This window comes from Nanorana parkeri, unplaced genomic scaffold (assembly GCF_000935625.1).
Source record: "Nanorana parkeri isolate BGI_ZX_2015 unplaced genomic scaffold, ASM93562v1 scaffold118, whole genome shotgun sequence".
NCBI lineage: Eukaryota > Metazoa > Chordata > Amphibia > Anura > Dicroglossidae > Nanorana > Nanorana parkeri.
In genome coordinates, this window is record NW_017306386.1 from 534955 (window position 1) to 557589 (window position 22635).

The 22635-nt window shown below is 38.8% G+C and overlaps 1 protein-coding gene across 1 annotated transcript in view; it reads right to left on the reverse strand.

Moving 5' to 3' along the window:
- CAMKK1 (calcium/calmodulin dependent protein kinase kinase 1) overlaps positions 1-22635 on the reverse strand; it is a 180413-nt gene that overhangs the window by 74682 nt on the left and 83096 nt on the right. The window contains exons 5-8 of the mRNA XM_018553389.1: positions 18314-18367; positions 6553-6604; positions 4516-4649; positions 1526-1562 (exon numbers count right to left, since the gene is read on the reverse strand). Of these exons, the coding sequence (XP_018408891.1) occupies positions 1526-1562; positions 4516-4649; positions 6553-6604; positions 18314-18367 (277 nt within the window). The remainder of the gene's footprint in view (positions 1-1525; positions 1563-4515; positions 4650-6552; positions 6605-18313; positions 18368-22635) is intronic.

Sequence of the window (22635 nt, forward strand, 5' to 3'; positions counted from 1 at the left end):
AACACACCAAGTAAACTTCTTGCTAGCTTCTTGAGGGAAATGAAATTGTGCAATGCCATTTCTACTGTTGTGGGTGACAGCTCTACGGTCTACAAATCACCTGACATTGCATTCTGATTCGAAGAATTCTATCATAACATACCTCAACAGGGGACCCAGCCTCCCTTCAAACTAAAATGACTCAGATAAGAGGATACTTAACCTATTCTAGTCTTCTGGCGATCTCCCTAAAAGACACAGAGCTTCTAGAAGATCCAATAACAGTGGAAGCATTTATTTGAGTGACTATTATAAACCCTTCACACATTCTATTCCCCCAATTTACCTCAGCATTTAACTCTATTCTGTCTGGCCACAATCTCCCACTGAATATGTTAAGATCCCACATACTGGGTACACCACAAGTGTGTAAAGATTTAACACAATGTGCAACCTATAGACAAATATCCTTGTTAAATGTAGACTTTAAGTTGTTTACTAGAATCCTGTCTGATAACTTACTACCAAAATCTCACCTCTCTTATCCATTGGGATCAAATGGGTTTCACCCTCAACAGGCAATTACAACATGGCCAGCGTTTTAAATGCAGTTCACTAAGCAAACCAAAAAAAAACCTTCTTATGTGCATTCTCTTCACTGATGCATTGATAGGATAGATTGGTTCTTCTTGAATATGACCCTTGGACATATAATCAGGGGCGGAACTAATGCCAGTGCCGATGCAACGGGGCCTGAGGCTGTGGGGGGGGCCCAGTGAGGTCTGGTCCTGGGCACCTCCGGGGGAATATAGGGCAATGCAGGGTCTTGGGGCCCCGGACTTCTCAGCAAGGGGGCGGGTTCTGTGACTCACCGCTCCTCTCCCGGCCACGTCCCTAGTACCAGGCGGTGGGAGAGTAGAAGTATGTGCTTGTCACATGCCCCACCCCCTGCAGTGCACACTGTCTGGCTGGGATGTTTCGGCGTTGGTTGGGGGGGGGGGATAACAATCCATGTAGCTCCAGTGGGCTATAGAGTGAAGACTCAGCACAGCGGGTAAGGCAAGTGTAAGGTTTGGAGGGGAGTGAATACATCTATTCAGTAGTTTCGTTTTTCATCCCGCTATTCATTTCTATAGTGCTCCAGCTCCACCACTCCATTTTGTCAGTAATCTGGTGATGTTGGAATACTCCTGCATGTGATGCTAGATTACCCACAGCACAGTCCTTATTATCCCACATTAGCCTGATGTAAACAAAAAAAAGTAAAAATCTTAATGTGATTGCAGAAAGAAAGGAAGTTATGCAGAACAGCTCCATTAAATATATTCCTACTACCTTTCCACCAAGCCTGTCAGGCACACTCTGAAATCTGGATGTAGGGGATTACATAGGTCTGTAATTAAGGTAAGTTGAGTGAGGTTTTTTTTTAGAGAACAAACTTGGATAGCAGTAGTATCACACTGATTGCTTCTACTTATTGCCTCAAATTGCTCTTTGAGATAAGACATACGAATGAAAAATAACAACGAACAAATGTATTCCTTACCCATGTATAAATTATCTTCAGCTGGATCATCGAGGACCTAAAAAAAGCAATAAAAAACAAGCAATTAAAGGAACAAGAGTTTTTACCTGATTACAGTATTTTGTAAAAAAAATAATTAGACAATCAATTAAAAAAATATTCAAATGGCCTCTAAATACCTTTTTTGGACTTGTTTATTGGCAGCCACATGATCACTAGATGCCCCTTCTTTTCCTTCCGTCACACCAGATTTATGCGATGGAGGTAGAGACTGCACCAGTCAGCAGAACCCTGCTGTATTGACTGCGATAATCTCTACAGGAGTCGCTGTCAATCTACAGCAAGGAGCAGGAGACTGTAAATCAGTATGGCACCCTGTACACTGGTACGGGGGACATGCTGGATGGCACAACAATGATAAACCAGGCAGCACTCTGTGGTTTTCTTTGTCATGACAATTCAGGCAGCCGAGGCTCCTGGCAGGATCACTAAGTAATGTATGCTTTCTGACTGAGAAGAAGGGTAAAGGGCATCCATTGCAGACTTTATATTAGTACATGGAAACATTATATGGCTGATGTTAATTTGGGTTTACACACACTTAACCAATGAGAGATGAGAGAACAGTTCAAGTGTCTTAAATACTTTAGATAACCAAAATATTTGTCTTAGATGATTGTTTTATGCCTTCTGAATTGAGGTTTCAATTGAAGAGCGCATTTTAGTGTTTTAAACATTGCTTTAGCCAAAAGTAAAGCAATGCAATATTTAAATGTCCCTAAAAACAAAATAAATGATCGCTTTCCAGTTAAAAACAAAATGTGAGAGCCTTGTAGGCATATAGCCCAGTGGTTAATTAAGCAAACAATTGCTAATGATGAATGACATTATCTCTAGGTTTAACCAAAGCGATTAGCTGAAAGAGAAACAGCTGTGTAACAGAAATAAAGCTGGGCAAGGGCCAATCAAATTATAAGGTGAGGCTGTAGAAATGTGTTTGGTAGCAGACATTTTGCAGCAGGCAGGTTCTTCCACGTGTGCTGTACAATTTTATTAGCAGAAGCACAAAGAAAGAGTCAAGGCTTAGGATCAGCAACACAATGGTCAGCCCCAGAAACTGAATATAACAAATGAAAAATATATCAATGGCTTCCCTTCGACACTGGAAGAGGTCAATGCTATCTGCTCAGTGCCAGCAACCACCGGAACTTTGGTACACCCATCTATAGTCTGAAGAAGTCCTATCAGAAATGGTCTTCATGAAAAATGTGCAACCAAAAAGCCATTCCCTCATTGTGAAAATAACGCCACATAACATAAAGACTAAAAAGGTACAGAAAGATGGCAGCAGGTTTTCTGGACCAATGACTCAAAATGTGAAATTTTTGCTAGAAGGTAATTTGGCCAACAGTACATAGATGAATGTTTAATCGCAACATTGAAGTACAGTAAAGGAGCCTTATATGGTTGAGGCTGAATTTCTTCAAACCAAATTGGAGAATTGTTTGATCACAATGGATGGCCTCCTTACTGCTTTTCCAACACAGCTGCTGGTGATATTGGCACATTAGCGATTATAGCGGAATATATCAGTATTGTAACCAGTTACAGCAGCAACTCTGTATCCAACTACAAACTACCAGAAGTAATGAGAGAGGTTTGTAGCCACTAAAGATCATTGTTACTGAGCTTCTAGTGTGACATGGCTTTTAAATGTAGTGATGATAGAAATCTTCTGCTTGCTGTTTTCTATGATGCTTTATGCCAATAAACAAACTGCAAGGAAGAGAGAACAAGGAATCCTGCAACATATGGCATGGCACCCACAGAGCCAAGATCTCAAAACCATTGAGCCAGTCTGGGATTACTTGCATAAACAGAAGTAAAACAGCTAAAGTCTGAGACCCAACTGTGGTATGGTCTCCAGGATGCTTGGAGCAAACTACACATTTGTACTAGTGTTGTTAAGGCAAAATATGCTCACACCAAATGTTGATTCCATTTAAAAAAAAACTAAATTTAACAAAAACTAACTAAATTGAATTAAAACTAAATGTAAAAGTATTATAGGTTTCCCCTTAACAAATGCAGAGATAAGAGATCAGCCACACAGAGCTGTTTTAGTTGTTTTTAATTAAACTGTCGGGAAACAGAAAGAGTATGTAATGAGCAATTTAGGGCTGCCTCAGTAACACATATTAATAGAAACTATTAGACAACTGTTAGATATCTCAAAGAAGTCACAAAGAATGAGTGAGCTTTACAGATATCACTATTGTTCTTCTCATTTTCTACTTACTGGAGGCTCTGACAGGAGAAATCCCTGCATCCATCAAAATGGCTGCCTCCAGACGGAGACAGTGCAAAACATGGCATGGTAAGTCATTAATGGGGACGTATCAGCTGCAGGGAGACCACAGGCAATACTGGTGACTAGTTCCTTCATTCTGCCTGCTTTTTTGGGGGACAGCTTCAAGAGTTCAGTTCCCCCTTAAACAAATAAGTCCAAACCGCATAGGCCAAATACTATCATGTTTGTGTAACCAGCATAGAACCTGACAGAATACAAAAATCCACAAGAGACATGGAACAAACCTGAAAGCCTAACTTGTTTTTAGTTTTCAACAGTTTGATTTTAAAATAATACCCAGCTGCCATGGAGGCCTCCTGGGAGTGAAGTATATTTCCACATTTAGGAACATGTATGCTGGCTCCCAATTTTCAGAGTATCCCTCCTCAGGTCAATACTAGAGATGCTACACTCTTAGTTACATTGAATATTCAGAATATATTGGAGAACCTTTAAGATTTGTAAGCTTATTAAGATCTTAGGACTTTCAAACATCCTGATGTTAGTAAATATATTTGAACAGGCCTAAAATACTGAGCATGTAGTTCCATGTGTGGATGAAGGTGCTAATTTATAACTTTAGAAAAACTTTAAAACTACTGGAATCATGAATAATCTGACAAAGACAAGGCCATAACATTGATAGTATATTTAAACCCACCTCAATCAGTCTGACAATATTAATGTGATCCAGTTTCTTTAGAATGGCAATTTCTTGGTAGACCCTATCCAATGGAGCCATTAGTTTGGCCTGATCACCAGATGCAGTTTTTGAACCTCTTGGGGGAGGGCGACCTGAGAAAACAAGAACATTAAAATATTCAGCATAAATGGAAGTAGTAAACATTAATAAAATGTTAAGGCACTGTTAAGCTGCAATGTTACAAAATGTGAAGGCAATGTTAAGGCTGCTCAACATTATAAACCACGGTTGTCATAGGATAGCTTTTTATGTGCAACAAAAACATTGTACAACTTGTGCACAGTTATAATTTATAATGGAGAGGTACAGATAGTTCAGGAATTTGTCAAGGCAAATACTGTAAATAAGCAATTATGTTAAGGACAACTAGCATGAATATACTAATTTTTACATATACTAGAAAAGTGTGCCTGGTCCAAATATATTATTAGAAATGCATTCATTATAAGAACTGCAAAAGCAGGAAGAGGGGAGTGCAACATTTGGAGTTGCTAGTGTGGACCAGCAACAGCGGAGAGTGTGGAGCAGGGACATTAATACTATAAAGAGGATAGGATGCAAACAGTGTTACGTTGTAAATAAGTGAGTTCTATTTAAAAAAAAAAACCAAACCTTCTGATGTAGATTACAAAAATAGTTTGAAACCCCATTATTTTTAAATAATAGAACTCTTGTAGCGGTATTAATATCACTCATATAGCATTGTAAAGGTTTTTTCTTATGAAGAAAAACAAGAGAAGGATTTGATAGTAAAATGGCACTGGTGGATCAGATAAGGTGAGAGTTAGAGTTCGCACAGTGGTTGAAGCCTTATAAAGTGGTAGTGAGAAAGGGGGGTCATTTTTTTTTTTTTTTTTTAAACAAAGATTTGCAAATCATATTGTTAAGGTCATCTATATCAAGAAAAATAGTAATTAAATACTACTCAGACATGTATAATGAACATATATGTCAATAATGTGATTATATTTGTCATAAGTTTCCTTTACAGGCAGATATACAATATGTAAAACATCTCCCATATGAGTTTTATTTAACTGTTTGTCTGAAAATGAGCAGTAAGCTTGTCATTTATACAGACATAATTGTAAAGGGGTCTTTAGAGTAAGAGCTGTGAAATTTTTAAATAGTGTTCCACAGGACCTAGTTTAGCCAACTCGGTAGATTGCTTCAAAAAGGGGATTTGTGTGTTTCTAAATGCACAAATTGAATTGACTATTAATATTTATAAGACATTCCAGAGTGAGTTGTTAAAGTATATCTAAGTAGAGTAGGCAATGGTTGAAACCTCTGTTAGCATTTGTTTTTTTACTGTGTCCCATTGTGGAGATTTCCCTTTACTTTTTTTTTTCCAGGGTGAAGAAAACACTGTCTTAAAAAGTTGTCACAGAACAAATGTCCCCATTGGAACATTTCCTCTCTATTCCTGTTCTGGTAGCAAGTCACAATTCTGAATGTTCCCTCATTGTCAGTCCTGGTGACAATGGTCACAATGCCATTTGTCTTGCCAAATAGAATGAAAATATTCTTTATTAAACTGCTTCTACCATTGCATTTTAGTTTTGTAATTGAATTATTTTATGACAAATTGCACCCTGCAGTTAACCCTCTTACCTACTGATATGTTAAAAATAACTAAAGGTAGCTGTACACTGTTTGAATTTCATACATGTTCATGATGTTTAGCATGGAAAGGGACGGCGACTGATTTCTCTAAGTATTTATGGCTAGCACAATATAGTGAATATTTCCTTCTACAGAGAATTATTGCCAGACACTTGACACCTGTGTGACCCAGTACACATTCTGCCTTTGAGTGCAATTTTTACTGTAACCCGTTATTAAATTACTTTAATATCAAAGTGCAGGGCTTGACAGAGGTTCACTGCTGAAGTTAAACTTTTTAGCCTTGCTTCATGCAGCCACCAAGTTTGCAACTATACTGTTTTAATATATCACTTTTCACAGCACCTTTAAACCCATTAAAATACTTACGTGGGAAACCGTATTGCTTCAATAACCTTTTCTTTGAAAGAACTTTCATAGCCTAAAAAAAGTTAAATGAATAAAGTTCAATGTATGACTCAGACTCTGCAGGGGTTCTTTGTAACAAAACAGTATGGGGAGAAATATATATGTTTGCAGACCTAAGGAATGCAAGGGACTCAGGTCTAGAATATTTGTAAAATAAAAAAAAATAAAAAAGTGCATTTTATCCTTATTGCAAAGCAGACTTCCTGTTCACTAATCCCAGATAATTCAGTTATAGCAATAATTTCATAAATGTAAAACATCTCAAAAAGTTTGGTGCAGGAGAGGTTAACATGTGAACATTAACATGTGGAACTGTAACAGTTATTAATTCAGCTCCTTCACATAATGAAATTATATAACTTTTAGTTTTAGAGAAAGTAATTCCTTAAAGTGGACCTAAACCCTACTCTAAATATAAGGTTATTTCACCCCCCTCATGCCTTATCACCCAATTTTACAGCAATATTTTCTAATGCTTCCCTAGAAGCAACTGCAGGCTTCCTTCAGCTGCCAGCACAGCCTTGACATTGGGACACAGTTGTCAAAAAGTGAGAAGTGTTTAGGCAGAGATTGGCCTTCCCTGTCAAAATGTCAACCGCTGGCCATAAAATACTGTGGTCATAAGAACAGCATAGTAAAAAGAGATTAAGGGGTTAAAAAGATCAAATCCAGCACCACTGGGGAAAGAGCACAACCCTGTAAATTAAGGGTTTTTTTTTTTTGTATGAAACAGATTTTAATCCCTTCATCTCTGATCTTGTTACATGACAAAACAACCACTGCAGAAGTCCACATGTAAGGCATTAATACATTTAGACACTTCAGACGATACAAAATGAAACAATGACCCTATTAATGTCAGGCATAATGCAAACAGATTATGAAACAGTAAGAGTTGAATAATAGGTTAACAGAGAATTGTAGTCCCAAACCTAGATGACTAATTATATGAGACCTAATCATTCAGTCTAGAACATATTCATGAATATCATTATATATTGCTGCCCTATTATAAGAGGGCAGCAAGAGGGTTATAAATGTTTAAAGTATATCTAAAAAGGTAAAACTTTTTTAAATTTTAGTTTGAGTAAGGGCGGGTAAAACCACGATGAGCTTTTTTGCCATCTGTGTTTCATTAGGGAGACTTCCCTTCACTTCCTGTCATATAGATGCAACAGAAAGTAAGCAGAAATCTTTCCAATGTGAGGGAAATTCCATTCCAAGGTGTCAGCAGGAACATGTGTCCTCAATGCAAGATTTTCCATATTTCTGTTCTGACGGCAACTCAAACAATTGAATTTACACTCACATTCATTCAAAGTAGACATGTAAGTTGCAGAAAAATTTGGTTCCGTTTCTTTTGGATATTTTGTTTTTTCGAGATTCGGATCCAAAATTCAATTCGGTTTGGGTTTCTGATTCAGACGAAATCCGAATTTCGTTAAGTTTTGGATGAGTTTATGAATATTCATTGCGAACATAGAAAACCATATACAGATATTATTACTAAAGCTGAAGCTCCTAGACCCGAATGGCATTCGGGATCCGAATTTCCAAATTGCATTCGGGAGCTCCCGAATGCCATTCGGGTATGTGAGGTCAGCTTTAGTACTATATGTATATGGCTCCCAGACACGAATGGCATTGGGGAGATCCCAAATGCAATTCGGATCTCAAATGCCAATTAGGTCTGGGAGCCACATACATATACTGTATTACTAAAGCTGAGGCTCCCAGACCCGAATTGCATTTGAGAGCTCTGCAATGCAATTCAGTTCCCGAATGCCATTCGGATCTAGGAGCCTCAGCGTTAGTGTTATATGTATATATTGTATATGGCTTCCATGTTTCCATAAGGAAAATTCGTGTTCAGACCCATTCGGATGCATTAAACCGAAAAACACATCTGCTTGGCCATGAAAGTCACATGTCCGATTCAGTTTACTTTTTGAACGAAATTCTGACGGGATCTGAAATATGGAAATGGAACTTCGCATTCGGACACATTTGGATGTGTCCAAATTTCGGAAAATTCGTCCGAATTTTGATTCGGAACGAAACGAATCACCCATGTCTAATTCCCAGTAACATTGATGATCTGGACACATAGAGAGGGTGAATATCCCTAAGAGGGACACAGACAACAATGAAAACCTGACAGTGGTTCTAACCTCTCAACACGCTATTCAAATAATTTAAAAAAATGCATTTATACTTTAACCTGTCAGCCAAAAGAAAATATGTAAGAAATGTTTTCCTTATATCACACAGTTCCCCACAATTTAAAGCATGTGCCACTGTTCACATCATATGTTAGATTATTTATAAAGACGAAAAATGGTTTGCTGTATGGGTATCACATCCATGCATATATAAGTGATTGGAAATATAAGAAGTGTAGCTACATCCAAGAAACAGGTTGGGAATAATCTCCAGTTCCCCGTCTATATAACAAAATACACGAGTATAATAATAAACGTGGTCTAATATAATAATATAACTATATACTATATACTATACTATACTGGCAATATGTATTAAGTATTAAGTATACATAGACAGCTAATAGGTGTTTTCTGTCGATAACAAATGGAATAAAATAAATTGGAGGCTTTTTAGTAGACAAAAAGGCAAAGTAATGACAAAGATTTTTAAGCATGTTTTATTTATTTATTAATAAACGTAATACTTTTGTAAATAATGTCTTGTCTGGGTACCTGAAAAGTCTGCCTTATTTTATATCCTTACATCATATGTTAGAAATAAGAAAGGTTTACCTAATGTCCTACTGTTCCCCACACTTTCACATCATATATTAGGGTCATAGAAAACATGTGCAACAATTATGTGTGGGGACATGTAGGAAGTTAAATGCTGTTTTTTTTTTAGTTTACCCCAATTTCAGGTTAAAATTTAGATCGAATGTTAAAAATAAAAATATAGCATAAGCTTAGTTGATTACAGCAGGCTATAGCACCCACCCTCTCACACCAGCATCTATCACAACTGTCCACCCCCTGATACCCCCACAGCACCTGTCACCCTTTCCCACCTGACACCACAGCACCTGCCACAACCTCATCACCTCACAGTACCTATCACCCCAACATGCCTGCTACAAGATCCCATACATATACACACTGAGTGGCCAGATTATTATGACCACCCCATCAGTACTTCTTTGGGCCACGAGATGACTTTGTTGTGCCGCCTCGTGACTCCACGAGATGTTTAAAGGTGATGCGAGGAATCTGACACTGCACTGTTGCCCTTCTGTTGTCTTGTACCAGTCTTGCCACTCTCCGTTCTGCCCTAACATTGATTAGTCGCTGACAACCACAATTCGCACGTTCAGACCCAGATTTTCGGCTGACAGTCCAGTCTTTAAACACTTTAACAACAGCTGCTCTTGAACATTGTTGTTCTGCTGTTTTGCTGATACTCGCTCCATGGCTCTGAGCGCCAACAACCATCCCACGTTCAAAGGCTGTTAAATCGCGTGGTTTACCCGTATCTTCAGAAACAAATCACTTCTACTGTCATGGTAAACAACCTGCTTCCCTATTTATAATGGTCTGGCCCTCTAGCAACTTCAGCGCCAAATTATATGGTCATAATAATCTGGCCAGTGTATATATATATATATATGTGTTTGTGGGGTATAGTCCCTCAGCCCATTGCCACACTGATAATGCCCTATCCATTCCTATTGATGCCCCAAACATAAATAGATTTAACTAGCTTGCATTTTAGATTGGCCGTTAAATCCCCAAACTTGCCTGTTCTGAACGGGCACATTTTTGCTGGTAATAATAATTCAGTAAGATTCTATTATTAATATATAGTTAAGGAGGCCATTTCCTTTCTGTAAAAGGACAGCTAAAGCATACATGCTTTTTTGGCTCTGTTTTTAGGCAAATTAGACGTTTGCACCTGAATTACGAATCTTACTAACTGAAAAGGTCACAATTCAAATTAGGTGATGGGTAACATGACACTAAAGAGGACATGTTGATTTTCAATTTAGTTTTTTTTTAAATGACAAGAGAAAACAAGCCAACTTCAGAAAATAGTAAAATAAATTACTTACAATTTAATGCAATTGCAAATGTCAGCTCACAAAATTGCTTTCAAACACACATTTATCATTTATGCAATCAAACCTGCATGGCAAATAATTTATACAACCATATTTTTATCTACACAATTAGTTAGATTAAGTGTCTTTATTTACTTTTGTTTTTAAGCTTTTGTTCCTTTATTTTCACCTGGTAATTCGGCAAACAGCACACTTCCTGTCCCTTCCTGTCTATGCTTATTTCTCTACATGTATTTTCTGTATGTGCTGAAATGTTCTTAGCCTGAAAAATGAAATCCTATGCAGCCACCACATCTAGGGACTGGTAAATCGCAATATATTTTTGGGTTTAGATAAACCTTAAATACCTTTCTTAGGGTTTACTTGTTTGAACAATAGGCATAAAAACTTTGTATGGGTGCAGTTAATGAAATTAGTTCTTGGAGAACATTTCATGAAAGCAGTAGGTCTCGCGTTTCTTGTTGCTTAAAGAAATACAGGTAAAGTTGGTTACACACGGTCGCATACACAACCATTGACTTTGCACACATATTTGGTAGCGTTTCATTTTCTGTTTGCCAAGCATTTGCGGTGTCTTTAGCTTTCCACTTTTATCATGTTTGATAAATCTTTTTTCAATCCTTTTTTTTCCAGCCAATTTTCAGTTTGATTTTAAGTTCCATCCAACCTACAATGTATTAAAAACAATCAAGAAATGCCCAGCCTGTTGGATCTATGGATCTATTCCGTTTCAATTTAACCTTCCTGATTAGCCAGGAAGTTGGCTCTATGCTCCCTCGTCACCAGGTGACTAAGAAGCATGGAGCCGGCTTTCTGGCCGATCAGGAAGCCAGGGGGTGGGTAATGACTCGCCGCCTGGCTTCCTGATTGGCCAGCTTCCCAACCAATCAGGAAACTGATTGGCCAGGAGCAATCAGGAAGCTGATTGGCCGGGAAGTTGGCTCCATACTCCGTCTCCAAGTAACCAGAGAGCATGGAGTCGGTTTCCCAGCCAATCAGGAAGCCAGCTCCATGCCCCTTGGTGCCGGGGCGACGTGTAATGACTCACCCCCCCGACTTCCGGATACTGGAAGTTCTGGTATCGGGATAAGTATAGGGAGCATTTGGGCAAGTACGAGTACTCGCTCAAATACACGATATCGGCACAGATACAAATACTAGTATCGGTATCCGTGCATTCCTAATCAAAAGCTATACCTTTGCCTTCCTCGTGTTTAATGGAATACCTCTTAAAGGTATAATGTATAACCTACATTATTATATCATGGCAATGACCAGAAAGCAATGGTGAAAATTTCTGTCCGAAGCAGTAGTGGAAAATCCATGCTATGCTTCTATTATGTGCTTTACCAATTCATTGCACTAGACTTGAAAGAACTGAAAGGATTTAAGCTCAACCAAATGTGCGTTGACAAGAGCAAAATTCAATCTCAATCTCTTCTTCTTACAATGGAATAACCACAATATGAAACTACTGATTAAATTATGCTCGGCTGAATAATAGCATGGCACTTCTTTTGTTCAATCCACTCTGCATTTACTGCAGCTCTTATTCTCATCATAAGCCGGAACATAGATAGGAAGTAACATGAGGCACCCGAAAAGAGTATATATTAAATCTGTCTACTATACTGTAAAATAAAATTTATCGTGATTTACAAATATTGGGACTGGCAAAGCATCTGGTATGAGCTTAAGTTACCGTCTGCCCATTTCTTGCTATTTCATAACCGTGAGCAATTTAAAGGTACCGAAACACACTTTCTCTAAGACTGCTTGACAGCTAGCACTGATACCTCTGCTTAAATAGAAGGCTTGAATTCCTAACACCTTTAATGGATTACGCTAAACCGTGGTTTTATACCATAGTACAATATATTCTCCTAAGTACAGACAAGAGAATGGCACAAACTTTGTGTATTTGAACTACTGCTTACTAAAGAAATCTTCTGCATTGGATGCACTTTTTTGACGTGTCAGATACCTGGCCTCCTCCAAGCACTGGGGTTCTATCCATTAGCCCCTTTGTCTTGTAGTGATGCAGGAGTCTGAAGACGGAGCCAAAAAGTGAAGAGGGGGAGCAGGCATCCAACCCTATTCTAGAAGTGTTGAATGTAGAAAATCAATTTCTCTTTAATACAAGGAATTGTGGGCTATGGAACAGGTGGTGAACATGAACCCTTTTACTGCCATGTACATAAGGGTCATGTCAGAACAGAACTGCCTGCATTCCTGAAGTTTACTCCGCCCCCCCCCCCACCCCACTGCTGTCGCTCGTCACCTGGTAGCTTGGTTAACATTGTTAGTAATGAGAGCGTCTCTGCCTCTTCTTGCTGGCTCTTTTTTTTTTTATTTTAGGATGGGTAGATCCATAAACATTACTCTGTTTACCGCTCTCCTGCAGTGTGAAACTGAATTGGAAGTGCTCATTTATGAGTACTTCTGAGTTCAGTGCAGTGCTTCTCCAGCACAAAAGAGAAATTTTAGGTTGGATTGTGTTGTGGTGTGTTACTGCAAACGCAGATTGCGTTGCAGAAACCCGCTTATTTTGAATGGGCTGCCAACACACAGCAATGCAGGCAAAAACTTGCAGGGCCTATTTGCACAAGTAATGTTGTATGTTAATATGCGTCATATTAAAACAGCCCATTCTTAAAAATAAACATGACCCTTGTTTTCTGACAACACACTATTAATGATACCGCAATGCAAGTTAAATGTGTTACCGCAATGAAAAAGTGTGACTAGGCCCACATGACCCTTTTTATCAATGCAGCATACCACAACAAACAGCGTGTGTTGTGATAAGCTGCAGTGTAGGTACATTGCTCACTACTGTATTAGAGCATTGGAGTGCCATTCAAAAATGTTTGCACATTTATTTGCGATACATTTATTGCTGTGCATTGTAGTAAAACACATATTTTACCACATATAAAACACAATGAACAAGTGTGAATGGTTAATTAGGGGCATATTTAGAATGACATGGTCTGTAAAAACCACTAATACTCATCACTTCTCCTGCCCCTGAGTATGGGGGAGCATATAACCTCCTTCAATATGACAGTGCTCAGGTCTAGGGGTTAAACACTAAGGAGTGACCTCACTACCCCTTCTAGACTCTGACTCTTGTTATTTCAGTAGCAGCTGCAATGAAGGAGGAAGTATCCCAGGCTCACTGGAGAGGCAAGTATCTGTGGGTAGGGGGGCCTTTCCACAGCCACTTTGTTTTTAATGGGCACATTTAATGTGCATTATTTTGTGCTTTAACATGCAATGTGTTGAGGCAGGCCATCACAATGCAACACAAAAACACACAGACACCCGTGTGTGCACAAGCAGAGGTGTGAGGTCAACAACATAGGTGTTAGTTTAAAGTGTTTGTAAAGGTAAAACATTTATTTGGCTACATGTTCAATTTAAGTTGCTTATTTAGTTTTGTTTGCTTTCAAATTTCAGCTTTTCAAGAAAAGAAGCAATTTAAAGTTTACAAACAATTGTTATTTATTAGCATTAATAACGTTGGATCTTTCTGATTTAGTAAGAATTTTGAAATGATGTTGTATATCTGTGCTAATAATGATTTTTTTTAACTGATGCTTTTTATTAAAAGTGTAATGACGATTGTAGTTTTATTGAAAATAAAGTTTGATAAATATTTGCACAACCATTATGGGAAAAGTCTACAGGCCTTGTGCTTTCAGAAAATATATTAGTTTAATAACGTTCAAAGTTGTAGGGGAAAATACTGATATATAGAAAAAAAGTGAAAAAGAGCAAAAATGGTCCAGCCATCTGAGATGAAAAATGGGTAGCTGGACCCAGCAGCGAAAGCGTTCTGAAGACTTCTATGCCATGCAGTTTTTGAAGAAAAAAAAATAATAATTTGGGTGTGACAGGGCCTTTTTAACCTAAAAGAAAGCATAATGTATTAAACCAACATAGATCACTAACTACAGACAACCACAAGGAAAGAATAAAGGAGACATACATATTAAATTAGCAACCTTTTTGTTAAGATTTAAGACACTAAACTCAGGAGTTAATTCCTAAAAATACATTCAAGTAACCTAACTACTAACAAAAATGTATCTTGTGTATCACTCAGATGTAGATCCTCAAATCATCTCTGAATTTGTGCGGACACTGTCCTTCCTTCTGGAGATGTGATGGACTACAATCTCACATTTAGTTTACTAATTTGTATTAAGATTGTAGTCCAGCACAGTAGCGAGCTCAGAGCAGTGGCTACTTAACAACACACACAGGGACCATGGGGAACAAAAGTAGCCACCCTGCAGAAGGAAGGACAGTGTCAGCAGGAATTCAGAGATGATTTGAGGATCTACAACTGAATGATTCACAAATAAGATACATTTTTGTTATTAGTTAGGGTACTTGGATTCATTTTTAAGATTTAATTCCTGAGTTAAATGTCACTTTAAGATTATCTTAAAGAAGAACTATGGGGTGAGTGGTGAGTGAGTCCATAGTTAGAGCCGACGTGTGCCATTGAAACTGTGAGCGAAAAAATAACGCAGCTCGCTCACTTTCCGACCATCTCCCTGCAGAGAGCATTGACCTCCCCTCTCTGATCCTCCAGCGCTGACAGTGGGTGAAGCCTTATGGGGATACCAAGACAGGCTGTCTAATGGCTATGGAATCTGTCCAATGTGTGTTGTTTCTCACCCGCCATTTTTGCTACAATGTTTTTACGCTATACAACAAGAAAAATACTTTGGGCAGGAAGGAATGCAAACAACATTTTCCACATTTCAGGACAACTATTAGCTTCAACTGACAACATTCTTCACATTCACAGCTCACAGGTCAGCAAAATGATTGAGGTGATGCTAAAACATAACAATAGTGGCCTTGGATATGATCATCATTTATATCGAACCAATTTTGAATGCTAAACAGACATACATTTGCATTTTATTCCTCAGAAATTATGGAATAAAACCATTTATAAACTCTTAGGAGGTGGGTAGTCATACCATTTGCCTTGTTAATAATGTGTGTATATACAGTGTTTTTACTATATATCCTACTTAAAATGAAACACTAATTATAATTGCTTTATTTATTGTTTTTAAAATATTATATGTTTTTAAACTGACATTTTATAATTTTTGGGAACTGTAAGTATACAATCTTTGCCTTAGAAATAAATACTTCACATATGACAAAGGTTTCCAAGAGCACTATGGCTAAAGTAGCTGCCTTTCAGACAAATATATCCCTGATTAAACCTTTGAGTTAGGAGTTAAGGAGCTATTGCTCTGAGGCAACCAGGTCTATGTGTACATTTTTCCTTGATCTGTGGATCTCTGGAATCAGCTGGCTTTTTTTTCAACTCCTGGATGATGGAAAGAGCAATAAAAGCAACTTAGAGCTACATGTGCACACCTCCCAATCTTCTCTGTTTCTGTGCCCAATGTGACAGCACTGGGCTAATCGTCCAGTATCAGTACTGTCATTTGGGAGAAGAGGGAGTGAATTTCATATTCCTTCATACCTGAAAGTACTGGATATTTTCTTAGCTCCTGGCAGCTGATGGAAAGGTAAGCATGTGCTACTAATGAGGGCACTAAACAAATATGTTACTTTGTCCTATATGAGGTAACAGAAATACTTAAAGATTTCCTTTGGCAAAAGAAAACCACTTCTCTGGAATCTAACTGCAGCTAGTCATTTGTCCAAATACCTAACCATCTGTTTACATGATCTCATCTGATGGGGACATCAACCAACAAAAACTATTATATTTCTTTTTATCAGAAATCCTATTACCAAACTTACTATAGGACTTGGTCATGTGACTGGCTTCATTGGAATGAGGGAACAGACATTTTCTCTAGAAAATGTAATCATTTTAGGACTTCTGCTGCAATTTTAAGTTTCAGAGAGTAAGGGATGTCATTCTGAAGATACTGTATGCTCATTTTGATTCAAGATTAGCATTTTACATTTCAGTATGTCACAGATCAGAAATCATCAGTGGCAGCGCCAAGGAGTGCTTAGGTGTGCTACAGCACCCCCCTTAAAAAATTTGGTGCCCTATTCAGTTTTCTGTCAGGGTGGACCTTCACATAATACTGGCCACTCAGGGCTTCCACAACTCGCTTCTTCTGATGGGCTTTGTATTAGATCACATCATCTGTGAGCAGAGGAAGCAAATAGTGGCAGACCTCCTCCTGGCTCTGTTACTAGTCACAGCTACTGTGTTATTAGGTACAGGCAGTGGCAACTCTGCAACAGAGGTGAGTGGGGGGGGGAGTGAGCAGAGAGGACGGGATGCAGATGCAATTAGAGAAGGGGGGTTTGGGGTGCAAAGGTGAGCATAGGAAGGCGCAGAGTTGAGCAGAGAGGAGGGTTTGGGCTGTAAAAGTGATCAGAGAAGGGGGATTTGGGATTCAGGCTAGAAAAGGAGTGGTTGGGGCACAGAGGTAAGCAGAAAGAGGGAGTTTGGTGGTCACTCTGAATACCCGTTACATTGTTGGTCAGTGTATGCCTCTCTTACATTTGTTTTTAGTGTAAATACACCTGTTATGTTGGTGCTCAGTGTAAATCTTCCCATTAGAATGTCAGTCGTTGTAAATGACTTTGTTACATTGGTGATCAGTGTAGACTCTCTTCATTACACAAGTGGTCAGTGTCAATGTTCTTCTTACATTAGTTGACAATGTAAATAACCCTGTTGCATTGGTGGTCAGTGTAAATCTTCCACTATCAGTGTAAATACCCTCCTTATATTGGTGGTCAGGGTACTGGTCCCATTATATTGGTGATCAGTGTGAATGCTACTGTTACTTTGGTGAACCGTGTAGAATCCCCCTCATAATGGTGGTCGGGGTAAATCCCCATTACAATGGTGGCCACTGGAAACCCCCCTTACACTAGTGGTCAATGTCGAATTCATTCTGACCACCAATATAACAGGAGGGATTTGCAGGTTTTATAGCTTGTAAAAAATAACATTTTGTTCATCCTACTGACCACCGACTTCACAGCATTCTTCTCTGCACCAGAACATGGTTACATGTATTCACCCTCCCACCAATACCAGGTATTATTTATTAATACCACCAAAGCAAGGGCATTTGTCCCCCGCACTGACCAATATTGTTGAAGGTGTCCTTCTTTCACTGGTGTCATGGTACTTTTTCCTTCCATTGACCATAAATATAAGTACATACTCCTGACTACTGACTGCGTGCAGTATGATGTACATTGCAGAGTCCTGACTGCTACACTCTATATAATGTTTAGAACATTGCATAGACCTGAGCTTTACATGCTATGTTGTGTTATGTAGTCCTGACTTGTGTTTATTTTCTCATCAGTTACTCAATGCTCTGTAGTTTATAACTACTTCAATTACCTTCTTTAAGCTGGCTCAGACAAAATGTTACCTCCCTGTCTATATTCCGTTTTTATTTTATTAAAATAAACCTTTAGATTGAATGCATGAGTGTTTGTGAGACTGACTCATAGCACAATAATTTAGGGATATTTTGTGGGTATAAAGACTGTGGACTGAGCTATACCTCTAGTACCAGCACAGTATCTGCCATGAGAAAAAAATAGCTGGAGGTGCTTCTGGATATCACTTACATAATATTTGTCATCGCTTTGATTGTAGGCAAGCTTTACAACACCATATGAGCCCTATAAAGAAGAAATAACACATTAGAAATACTTTTGCATATCAGATTCTACATTTTACAGATTTCACATTGCTAGACAATTACACATGGATTAATTAACATAAAATTAATTATGCCTCTGGAGACCTACTTCTATTTCCAATGCTGAATCAATTATATGTTCGTATCCACAACAAGTTTCACCAACCATTGGGTGTTCTTAGTGCACATAGGCCCCAGCTGCCTTATGACTGACATTTTGAGCTGATATGTTCCAGATTATGTTTACAAGCTTCTGTTCTTACTATACACTTGTTTTATTGATATTTTATGACATTTGGAAATTTGCAGAATACAGGAAAACAAAGATGAAGCCATGACTTGCTCGCTTAGATAAAGGAAATTTTCATCTTACCTTTTTATAATGTTAGAATTGAGAACATGTTGTGAATTTGTTATATATTTTGATACATGCGTTATCATATAGTACATAAAATAAATATATGTCTTTGTGACTGAAGTAATTCCAAAAGAAGAAGACATGCAGCACATTTAATTTAAAACAATACAAATTATGTCTCTAATGGCAACCAAGGAAGATGAGGTTTTTCAGTGTCTGCATCAGTTACCTGTTCTCCTTGCAAATTGACATAAGCGACGTTTCTCATAATTTTGAACGTATTAATTTCTATGAAGGGAGTTATTTTGAAAAGGGGTTCTTATACTACTCTAAACTTTCTAAGTTTGGAATACATTTTTTGAACTCAGAACACACAATGGTGAGCATGGACCTGCAGTTTCTAAATGTGGATGCCTACAACCGGGCTCCATACGACGTAGACATTATATAGTTGATAGGACTTCAACTGGGTCTCCTTTATATATAATGCTGGTTCCTACCAACTACAGGAGCCGAGCAATGACAGCACAGGGACCGAAAGTGATGGACTCCGCTTTCCTCCCGGTACAATAGAACAGGGAGATCGGTGAATGGACACGGCGGGGGGAGGGGTGCGCTTTACCGGCCTGTAGAAGTGATCTGACTGGAGCTGAGCTGCCAGAAACGCTTCTATTGCCGACTCTACAAATGTAAACAGAGTCCCGGTGATTTTATTAAACGGGCCAGTTGTCAGTGACGTACTATGTACACACACTGCAGCCTTTTCACCCTGTGAACAGACTCATTTTAGATGGACTTGTAGTTTTAAATGGACTTGAACTAAGTGACAAACAAAGTAAAGCCTAAGTCCAGCTAACACATTTTTAGCAGTTACTGCAACAGCTATTTTTCATTTGGAAAAAAGTCTTAAACCACATAAATAAAAGCTCACCATTTTGGTTTATCCCAACCCCAGTAAATTTCATTTTTAATGCATAGCTAGGTATGCATCTTAATGCAAAAAAATAAAAAAAAGACATGTACAATAAAAAAGGAAATCAAATACTAAATAAAAATTACAGATATCAACCACATGCAGTTAACCAGGATGCAATATTTTCTGCTATAGTGGCCCCTTTCACACGGGCTCATCAGAAGGGGAATCGTGCACGTCCTGATCAGAGAAACAACCTGAAAATGACAGGACCCCATGTCGGTCTATGGGGAATCAAATGCAAATGAACATGTTATATTTACATCAGATTACCCCCCATACAGCATGATCAGTTCAGATGAAACGGATCTCTGATCTGTTTGTTTTCCTGGACCTGGCCGCAGTTAGGGGTAACCATAGACTAACATTGGGCATCCCGTGTGAAAGGGGCCTTACTCTGTACTATTAGGTTTGTGTTTCCCTAGGTTTTGAAGATTCATCAAAGACAACAAGGTCTATGATAAACTGCCCTAGAAGAAAAATAAGCCAGACCTTGAGGGAAATAGCCCCATAAAATCAGGGGGATGATAGGCTTGAACAGGGAAAAGGAAGCCTAATAGGCCTTTTAAATAAAGGACATATTTTATCCTGTAGTCCAAAGTGTTTCAAAATTAACATAAGATCAGCAGCCATTTTGGAATAGTTTGCTTAAAGGAGAACTATGGGGTCAGGGCTTTTCCCCATAGTTCTCCTAAGGGTAAAGGGAGGACACAAACTAGCGTCCTCCCGTCACCCTAAGCTCAGAATACCGTGAGCTGCAGCTCGCGGTATACTGAGACGCCGCAGCTGAAACGGATCCCGACAATTATGTCTGGATCCGCCCAGCTGCGTGAGTGACAGCTGGCTCTGTCTATCTAGAGGCAGAGCTAGCTGCACCCGCCCCCTCCCACGTCAGTTCCGCCAGCCAGCGCTGGAGGATCGGAGCGGGGAGGGGGGAATCCAGTCCCTCCCCTGTCACTGCTCTCTGCCGTGACAGGATCGAGAAGTGAGCGGACGCCGGTATGTGTTCGCTCACTTCCCGATCTACTGAGTCGACCTGTGACAGTTTCATTGTCACAGGTCGGCTAGAACTATGAGGATGAGTGAAAATCACTCATCTCATAGTTCTCCTTTTGCCCAGCTAACCTGGCTGGCAGAATACACTAAACGAAGCATGCACAGAGAAAATGTCAAAATGTTTCCAGAATGTCGAAAGAAAGTCACACAAAACAGGTCACAACTTTTATGTTAGATCGTAGCAGCACAATGAATGATGTCCATTTGTTAAGGCCTCTTGGCAACAAGGAAGTCTTGTCAATAGAGATAGAAAGTAATATATATACAAAAAAAAAATATTTTTATTCCCTCTGAGGGTGTTTGTAAAAAACACCTATGCTCTTGTGAGATAATGCAAAGAACAGAATATTCTTTTGTTTCCAGAATAATGTATTTTTTTTTAAGTTTCCAAACAGACTGCATCAATCCTAGTTTCCAAACTTACTGGTACAGTAAATACTGAATGTAGGTTGCTAGGCGCCATATTAATATGCAGTACTTTCATTGCTCTTTGTTCAAAAGAGACATCAAGCACCTAAGCCATGTGTCAAAATTCAGTTGTGTACTGCATTCACTGAGTTCACAGCAGTCTATTTTCCAGGCATTCTAGCTGAATAGATGTCTTCATTTTAATAGGTCAGCACTGGCTAAACACATGGATCAGATACAATCACACTGAGCAACCTGTGCTATAACCATTTTTAACTCTAACAGCCATTAATGACAGATTGTTGTATATTTTATTTCTGAACATTTTGCTCTTCAGATGTATGATCTATCTCGTTGCTTGGCTGTCACGATGACCCTATTGTTTTAGGTCCGAAGTCTGGGCACGGGGCAGTTTAAATCTAAACTCTGGGCTAAAAAAAATTCATTTAAATAAGGGAATACAGATACTAGTACAAGCATCAGGGTCGATTCAAGGCATTGTCATGAGTACTTGTGCATGTGAAAATGCCCCAATACATAGAGCCGATACTGGCCCTATAAAATGTTTAATAGGTTTCGGGACATCCCTGAATCAAATACACTTCTATTCAGTAGCCACACAATGTGTGCACAAAAACATGTCTTTGAAAACCCAGATATATATATATGCTGACCTAATTTCTGTTTTGCACACAGCCTGTGCTGAGAGTAGACCTGGGTGAAGGGTAGGGACCAATCAGGTCTACAGTCCGAGTCCCTACAGCCACCCACTACAGGCTTCTGGCAAAAACCAACAGGGTGACTGATACAAGACTACTCACAGGGAGAGAGAGCAGCAGTGACCAAATGTAAAGCAAATATGTTGTGCTCGGTCTATGTGAACCAACTGCACACTAAAGTGTTAATAAACAAATCTGTGTAAAAATTACAACAATCCGTGTGAAAAAATTGATTCAAGTGGATTATTTACATATGACTAGAAGGTTCAACACACAAACATAATAAGAATAATAAAAATCAACACTGGAACCTTCAGAATTAGTGCCAGTGATCAACCTCATTGGTTCGGCATGTATATTTTAAACACGTTAACCTCTGGCTAGCGGTGTAGTAAAACAACCCAGAAAACTAAAATTTAAACCGTGATATTAATTCAAGCTGTGAACAAACTTTGAAAAGGAAGGAGGGGCTCTGTGGTGGCCCTCCAATACTCAAAAAAAACAAAAGAGGTCTTTTAAAGTTCTGGTTTTCCAACCCCTTCTAATGTCTCCTTGTCAAGTACCGGCGTGGGTCTCTCCTTCTCCTTCGGTCACCACTTCGGTTAGAAGGGGTTGGAAAACCAGAACTTTAAAAGACCTCTTTAACAAGGAGCCCCTCTTGGGGAATTGTCATTGAATGTTTGGAGGACTGCCGGACAGATTGATCAAGTGTCACTGAGAGAAGGAAGTTGCCC